The sequence below is a fragment of the Dicentrarchus labrax genome, unplaced genomic scaffold (genome assembly GCF_905237075.1).
Source record: "Dicentrarchus labrax unplaced genomic scaffold, dlabrax2021, whole genome shotgun sequence".
NCBI lineage: Eukaryota > Metazoa > Chordata > Actinopteri > Moronidae > Dicentrarchus > Dicentrarchus labrax.
This window is the reverse complement of record NW_026136713.1, coordinates 7,607,540-7,616,225: the sequence shown is the minus strand read 5'-3', so window position 1 is coordinate 7,616,225 and position 8,686 is coordinate 7,607,540. Positions and strand designations below refer to the sequence as shown.

The 8,686-nt window shown below is 38.6% G+C and overlaps 2 protein-coding genes across 3 annotated transcripts; one reads left to right on the top strand and one right to left on the bottom strand.

Moving 5' to 3' along the window:
* Positions 1-26: 26 nt before the first annotated feature.
* Positions 27-2,358, bottom strand: rnaseh2c (ribonuclease H2, subunit C). Its single transcript, XM_051421023.1, has 5 exons — positions 2,263-2,358; positions 1,575-1,729; positions 1,034-1,146; positions 740-859; positions 27-188 (listed from the first exon to the last, which is right to left on the bottom strand). Exons 2-5 carry the CDS (start codon positions 1,726-1,728, stop codon positions 165-167), a joined length of 411 nt encoding a protein of 136 aa, XP_051276983.1. The 5' UTR covers position 1,729; positions 2,263-2,358; the 3' UTR covers positions 27-164.
* Positions 2,359-3,487: 1,129 nt separating this feature from the next.
* On the top strand, positions 3,488-8,600 carry LOC127375009 (seipin). 2 transcript variants are annotated; one of them, XM_051420769.1, is made up of 10 exons: positions 3,489-3,739; positions 4,451-4,715; positions 4,820-4,898; positions 4,977-5,120; positions 5,246-5,281; positions 5,979-6,113; positions 6,217-6,314; positions 6,862-6,991; positions 7,152-7,233; positions 7,326-8,600. In XM_051420769.1, the coding sequence occupies exons 2-10, from the start codon at positions 4,465-4,467 to the stop codon at positions 7,469-7,471; spliced, it is 1,101 nt and encodes a 366-aa protein (XP_051276729.1). In that variant the 5' UTR covers positions 3,489-3,739; positions 4,451-4,464; the 3' UTR covers positions 7,472-8,600. The 2 variants fall into 2 exon arrangements, with proteins under 2 accessions (XP_051276730.1, XP_051276729.1); XM_051420770.1 differs by lacking the exon at positions 5,246-5,281 and having other exon boundaries at positions 3,488-3,739.
* Positions 8,601-8,686: the final 86 nt, after the last annotated feature.

Sequence of the window (8,686 nt, the reverse complement as noted above, 5' to 3'; positions counted from 1 at the left end):
TTTCAGTGAATCACACAATGCACAAGTTGGTCAGTCAATATTATCTTTTGTTTTTCTTTACTTAACTACAAAAAAAAAAAAACATATACAAAAATATAAACATCTGTCACTCATGGCTCTGTGACACTGAACTAGTAAACGCTGAGGTGACAACCTTCCACTCATCAGTCTTCTATCGGTCCGTGGAGCTGTGAAGAGACAAAATATCAGCATCCACCTACAAATCTATCTTCCTCTGTGTCCTTGTATTTCAAATTATATTCTAATGAAATATTATTGTCAATGTAGATGGGTTTTTTCCAATTTGGACAGTATTTGTTAAACTGAGGGGGGGAATAAAAGAAGAGGGCCACAACACTATTCCAAAGGCAAATATGCAACCCAGAACTACATTTTTAATTAAAGCATTTTGTATCTACATGTCACACAGACTATCAGCATCTGGACTCAGTTATTACTGAAGGATGCAAGAGGAATCAAAATGTTATTAGGTTGCAGACTTAATTATTGTATTTGGCTTTGATTATCTACTCACAACAAAAATCAGTGTACAGGGACACCACAAATTTACTTTACTGAGTAGAATGAGGAACCGCCTCTAGACACCACAAAAGTACACTTATGATTTATGTTGTTCAAAGAGTTTAAACTTACATTTGTATTAATGTGTGACATAGGTTATACTCGTCTTTCATTAAATCCACCATTTTAAAGTCAGCTGCAAAAAAAGGAAACTCACCGCATCAGCCAACTCTGGCCAATCCATCGCCATCACAACTGTGTCGTCAGAGGTTGGAGGCGTCTCCAGGTTCCAGTAGGTCAGCTTGTCAAACACAGAGGATAACCTCACTGTCCTGTCCTGGACACACACACAATTCAACACAATGTTGTTACAAAATCCTCACTCACACAACTGCATGTCTGATGTTATGGCTCGTGCAGTCAGTGCTATGCCTTATGTTTGACTGACCCAGACTCCTGATCACTTCTAGACAGTTTTTTTTATGTGAAAGATGATATCAGTGATGGTTACCTCTTGGTCAGAGCCGGGCTTGTTGATCTCTTTCAGCACCAATCCAGTGTAGCCCTGTGGACAGCTGAGCTCCTGTCCCTTTAACCCACGCCCTCTGAATGACACTCTCTTTTCTGTAATGGGGAAAAATACGCAAAGGATTTGTTACAGATGTTTATCCCCAACTAAAATAACTTTGTGATAAAAATGTGACTTTTTAAATCTATTTGATGTGACTAGTTGAAGTCCTGAATTGCCAAGTAAATATTAAAATCATCAAATCATATAATTTTACAAAAGCTGTGCATTGTACATTTAGCTGTTTTAACTGATCTGAAAATTCACGCTGGAACATTGAAAGACTGTCAAATTAAAACACGGTCACTAGTGTACAGACAGCTTTTAAGATATCTTGTAAGAGTGAAGAAAATCACCACATTTCGTGATCATCTGTTTCATCTCCACCTCTGTTTTATATTAACTACACACTGTAACAATTCGCTTTAGTCTACAGGTAGAGAGACTTTAAACTATGCAAAACAAAAACAATCTGACAGTGCACCTTGTTTACAGTCTTTGGTGGTGGCAGTGAGGTACTGTGACACCTGGGCCGGACCGTCGTGTTCAATCTCACAGGGCAATAGGTGGACTGGCGCTCGCTGTGCCTGACCTACAGATGACACCTGAACACGAATAACACCTGTGTTACAGGACATCCTGTAACCAGAAGACAGAAGAGAGGACATAAACATTAATGACACCCAAGTACACCCTTGTTCCACATTTCCTTTGACCAGCAACCTTAGCTGTGATTTGAGACATATGAGCCTGAACCCGAAGTATCTGCTGACTGTAACTGTTTCTTTTTCTCGATTAGTGGGAATAATAATCAATATAATATATAATATTATAGTAATGATAATTGATTAACTGCAGGTGTCACCTGTGTCCGTAAATGTAACCATACCAACTGTGATTACAGCAGTTTCTTCATATATACATATACATACATATATATATATAATTAATTATATATTTTTGGGGATACATGTTTGTATCATTAGCTGTCTAATGTTTAATAACTGTTATTGTCATGGCGACGTTAGCTAGCTTTGACAACAACCAGTGTAAACCTACAATAAACAACTATTACAGATTGTGTCATATATATTATCAGTTTCTCTTACACATTGTTAAACATTTGTTAAATGACTTAAATATGGACTTGAGAAACACGACTCCAACATTACCTTTCGGTAGTTTTCCAAAAGTTTCTGTGAAATTAAATGTAACGTTAAATTCAACCGCTTCCGGTTTGCGTCAGTCGCTGCGTGTGATTGGTCGAGAGCGTCTTCTTCTACGCTGAAAGATGTTTTGGCGGGATTGTTCTGTTCTGCCGGAGGATGGCTCCCCCTGTTGGTGAGAGATTATTTTACTCACTTTAAATTTTCTTTCTTTCTTAGAATTTATTTATTTATTCTGTTTTTCTGGCTCCTTTACTTAGCAGGAGGGTGGCATGGAGACTTTACAGGTGGCATAAATATGTTAATTTAGTATCAAACAATCAAATATGTCAATATTTGATTGGAAAATTCCCTAATGAAGATATTTTAAGTCAAAACATTACTGATATTTTTCCAAATACTTGTCTGTGTTCATTGAACAATGTCTACCGAGGTGGGTAATACATTATACACAATATCATAGAACATTGCGTTTATGTGGAATTGCCGTAAAGCAGTTTGTGTTTCTCGCTCGTTCTCACTTCTCACAATACTTCCTATTTCGAACTTAACAGGACGGTATAGTCCCAAAGTTGCAAGGTTGGTTTTCCGCCTGGGGACGCTAGGGGGAGCGGGGAAAGTCACCATTAACACCGGAACAGGCCATTTAACCATCCAAATGATTTCTAAACGGGTTTATTAAGTTGAAATAGTTGCCAAATTCCCCTTTAAGCCTATAACTTAGTCTAAAATGTTTCTATAACATATCATTAAATTATGGGTTCATTTCTGTTTTTTGAACATAACTTTTTTAAATTAATCAAAATAATTATGTTAAATTTGACAGCATTTGACACCAAACTCGGGGCAGCTTGGGTGGACAGACTTTTTTTCAGTAGCCACCCCTCTAGATCCTCCCCTGGTATGAAAGTATCTGCACTATTTATCCATTCACTCTAATTCATTTATCCTGGTCAAGGTCACAGAAATGTCCTTCTGTTATGAAAGAAACCTTTGTTGTTCGCACACCAAATCAAAATGGTAAATGGGGAAATTAGAGCTGTAGAAAAGAAGAAGTCACAAAAGCAGGAAAACAGAGAATTCAGCAAATAAATGTTTTCAACAATGAGGATAAATAGCCAGTTTAAGGATATGAAAAAACAAAATGAATGAATTAACTAAAAATACAGGCTGTCCTTGAAATCAAATTATCATTCAACATTGTCAGAGAAGACAATGTATCAATAACTTTTAAAAAAAACAAAAGGCTTTGGCCCTGTTGTCAGTGTCATGTTCAACACTGAGAACTCTGTTCCAGTTGGCAGCAGCATCTCTCTTCATATGGGATGGGCTAAACCCTGTCCAATGGCAGCTTTTTAGGAGCTAAGGATAAGTTATTGTAGGGGTTTTCTGTTCACAACATTTCATCAAGACAGTGTCAAGCGAGCAAGAGACTTCGGGGGGAAGGAGAAGTGATTTCCTAACAGCTCATACTTGGCTAGAGGTGAGTTTTTTTATAGACAGACAGAGTGCAGACATGTTGCTGTTAGATACTACATGGACATTTTAATTAAACTGTTTTCTTGACATTTAAATTTGGATGCTGAGTTAGAAATGCTTTAGTTTGCCGACAGTGTAATCCTTACCAGCATAACTCTTGATGTGGAAATCTACAAGTCAGTGTTCATTTATGTGTTTAGCAAGTCGTAACGCCCTTCCTCTTTTAATGATTCATTTCTTAAGTTAATGGAATGGAGAAAAGTGATAAACACCATTAATCCACCAACATTATTACACAATACATATTGTGTCAAAACAAACTGACACAATATGTCATTTCGTAGTTCTGTGCTTCTCGATACATGTAATACAATCAGAGTGTCAGCTCACACAGTTTAGAGTCATCTGATATAAAAAGGCCTCTGCTTGTGACTCACATTGGACTCAGTGGTTTCGCGGCTCTCAGTAGTTTCAAAGTGGTGTTTGTGTCCATGGCTTCATGAGATCATGATCACCCAATCAACCACGCTGAGTTCTGTAAACAGACCATGTTTGATCTATATTTCTTTCTTGTTTTTCATAAGAACCAGATAACTGTTTGGATGACATTGAAGATATGATCCCTTTTATTACTTCTTTACAATCACGTTTTAAAACACGCTTGTATGTGGTTGAATGTACCATTCTGAGATATTGGTTGTCTGTGGTTTTGCAGCTGTTCCTGGTATTATGAATCAAGAAAGTTATTTGCGTCCAGGAGATGACAGAGAACCATCTGTCCTTATTGGTCGGGCGTTGCTGAGGCTCCGGGATGCTGTTGTCATGGCGATGTCACGTGCCCGTCAGACGGTCATACAGACCTTTGTTGTGTTCTCTATGGTCTTCCTGCTCCTCTGGATTGCTGCCTTTTTATATGGGAGCTTCTATTACTCCTACATGCCCATGGCAGCATTTTCAACACCTGTGCACTATCACTACAGGTGAGTATGTAAAGTCCAGCTGCATCAGGAAAACACAGACTACAGTTAGTGTGTGTTTGACTCCCCTCTTTCTTGCACTCAGTCATTCCTGTTTTTGTCTGCAGGACAGACTGTGAATCTCCCGCCTCTTTTCTGTGCTCTTATCCAGTGGCCAACATCTCTCTGATGAGGAACAAGAAGCATGTATGTATGAACCTGTGTATGAATAGATCTCTGTCGGGGTATTAAAAAATCTTTAAACTTTCTAAAACGCCAACACAGGTGCTGACATTCGGCCAGGCCTATCGGATCTCCCTACAGCTGGAGATGCCTGATTCTCCGTCCAATCAGGAGCTGGGCATGTTCATGATCAAGACAGTCTGTTTCTCTCAGGATGGAGGCCAAGTTGCCTCCTCTGCTCGCTCTGTAAGTTGCACTAACATTTGTTCAGCTTCTTTGTGGCCACGTGTGTACATACAATCAAATAGTGCTTCATCACCAGTTGCTGCAAACTCCACTGATTCACTGTTGCATTGCTGTGTGTTTCTCAGACAAGACAACTGCTGTCCACCACCAGCTCTCGCTTTGTGAGTACAGCTCTGACGCACAATAACCTTTTAATCACTAAGCCTGATCAGAGCCAGATTAGGGCTGCTTATGCTTGCTGTGGAGCTCCAGTGCAACAGAAGGTGATCTCAGTGCTCAGGTGACTGAGATGACAGGACAAACATGTGAACTAATGACTGATACAAATACAGTGAATTTCGAAATATAAGGGGGACTTAAATTACTTTATTAAACACTAAGTGATCTGGAAAAACATTGTGATGCAAACATGTGCAACAGCCCTCTAATAAATACATTTTTTGCATCCTGGCACTATCCTGGCACTTTGTGATGTTTTTGTATTGGACTGCTCTTGATGTTTTGAATATTCATACATCCCCATATTCTAATTCACCTCACAAACTATAACCTTTAAGTGAAATCCTAAAACTTACCATAGAGCACAGTCAAAAAGTTAAGTTTTTCTTTAAACAAAAACTACTTTAAACTGAAATTTCACTTAATAACATTGGACAAGGGTTTCTATTTTTTGGGCCATGGAAGGAATCAGCTGAGATCAGCTTTTGTTAAACTGAGCACACAACCTCATTGAAAACATCTCTTGGGGATGTGGCATAATACATTTGTAAGAAAAGATTAGATTCATGAATCCCCAGGAGAGTGTGACCTGTGATGGTTTAAATGTCAGGGTGACTTGTGTTTTCTTGCTGTGGTCAGAGCATGCTGCGATACCGTTCAGACCTGCTGAGGCACCTGGGAACGCTACTCTTCCTCCCAGCCTTTCTGAGTGGAGCCGCTGAGCAGAAACAAATGCTGGAGGTGGAGCTCTTCTCAGACTACACAGACGACCCTGTGAGTCTTGCACTGCTTTGTGAATGTGAATGTGTGAGTGTGCTTCAATAGAAAGCCAATATTCTATTAAAGTCTACCTAACAGATTTTTTGTTCATTTACAGTATATCCCCTCGGTTACGGCCGTCATTGAGATCCTGTCCAACAAAGTGCAGATCTACTCATCTCATCTCTACATTTATGCACATTTTACTGGCATAAGGTAAGATGTGTATGCCATGCTTCATAGGAGAGCTGACAGTAAGATGCAGTTTATCTGATGATGAAACATTACAGAGAAGAAAGTGAGGCTGCAATGTATAGTTTGTTGAATAGATTATCTCATTAAACAATAGACAGTCCTTTTTGAAAAAGTAAGGGCTTCATTAACTTCAACAACGCTCAACAATGACACACAGAAAATCTTTCGCAGACACACACATTTCTCCAACAACAGCAGCCTCATTAGATCAGAATTCAACGGCTTTAACAATAGACGGTCTAGAGGGAAAAAAGCAACTCACATTTTCTTCACTGGAAAAACTCATTCTCTTTTGTTTCCACCTACACTTACAGCCCACAGTGGCGTGAAATACAACATGTTCAGATGTTTTCTCTGTGGGTTGCTGGAGGAAATGAGTGAAAAACACCTACTGCCATAGAAGTTGGAGTCAAACTGAGAGAAAGTGGGATAACATCCTTTTCTAACACCTCATCACAGCACATTTACTGTCATTCTAAACGCCTTTCCTTTGATGTCCTTTTGTCAGATACTTGTTGTTCAACTTCCCTCTCCTATCTGCCCTGGTGGGTGTGTCCAGTAACTTCATCTTCCTCAGTCTCCTCTTCGTCCTCAGCTACATGAGGCTGCTGTTCAGAGTGGAATGGGTTCCAACGCAGGTGAGAGGAGAGGCCCATTAGTGCAGACAATATTTAACTTGTCTTTAGCTTCAGGGTTGAGTTTGCTTTTAAGTGAGTGTGAATTATTACCAGACACCTCTCAGGAGTTATACCTCAGACTCACCAGGCTCTATGTGCCTGTTTTCCTTGTTGTTTACAGCTCAGAACAGATGGACTGCTGTCAGATAGGGAAATGAACATGAGCAACAACCAGAAAGAGGATGAAAAAGATGCTGCTGCAGGTACAAAAACACAGGCACAGAGAATTTTAACATTATTCAAGTTATTTACATCAGTAACTTTGTACTGACTACAAGAATAAATTCCTTGACAGGTGCTGCAGAGCTGCTGGGTCCCCTCCAGATAACCCCCACAAATCTGAGTCAGGAGAAGCCCCATTTGCACTTTGGCTACGGCACAGAGGTGCACAACAGAGAGATACATGGTCAGATTGAAGTAAATGAATCAGGGGCATCCTGAGGCTATTAATAATGGAGAAGGGGGAACTGTGGAGAGCCATCTTGATAGCAAGATGCAAGGATGAAGATTTAAGAGAAATATATGGCTGAGAATGAAAGAAAGCATTGATATGGCACTGACAAATATGCTGGGGGATGACCTGAGCTGCTCTGTTTGAGCTGCCTCTCACTGGTGCTTCAGCTTTAATATTAGGACCCTGTGATTTAGGGAACTAACTACAAATCTGTCATTATCAGTGCCCATTTATTACCTTTATTAAACATTATTAAATAGAATAGCATGTGAATATGAACAGAGACCAAATATGTAATGTAACCTTGAATTTTTGAAACTCAAGAGAATTGAATTGAAGTGAATTGTTTTTTCATCCTGTTTCTTTTTACAGTACCATCATTTTTTGCAGGTCATTTTATTTAATTCCATAGTTTTTTTTTATTTCAGAAGTTCTTTTATCTTAGTTCTGTTTTTATTTCACAATGCAATTTTCCCCCTTAGAGTTAATTTTCTTTCATAATGACCAAATGGGGCAGAGCCACTAATGTGACTCTTGTAATGAGTGCATAACCAATCTGTGTCAGTCTTGTTTGTCTTTTAACAGACATAGACTTTGTGATGAAAAGTGGTATTATAAAATGAACACTCACAAGTAAAATTGGTACTGTGAAGGAAAAACTGGAGGACATAAAAATGACCAACAGACTTACTGTGAAGAGAAGCTGGATGGAGTGTAATGAAAATCGATTTAATAATTTCATATTTTCATATTTATATGCATATTCATTCAAATATGTATTTCATATTTATGTATCTAATATTGAACATTAGGTCTCCATACGCTTGGGGCAAGTGCATGCACAAAAATATATCAAAATACTAAACACTGACTGGCTGGAGTTCCTGTTTACCTGTTTCAGCTAAATGTAAGATTATGGATCTGTTTCTTTTAATGCAAGTTATAACCATCACGCTGGCGGCAATGTTACTTTGTTAGTTGAGCAATTGTGATTAAAGCATTTGCATCTTTTTCACTATATAAAAATATCTTTAAAATGTACATTACTTGGCTGCAAATTCATTCTAAAAGACAACTGTTTGTTTAACTGTTGCAATAAAACCTGCTAAAAATGTGTTCATCAGATCTATGTGGTCTATATGGTTAAGTTTTTGTGTTGTCAGGAAAAACTGCCCTAAAACAGTTAATGCACAAAGCACACA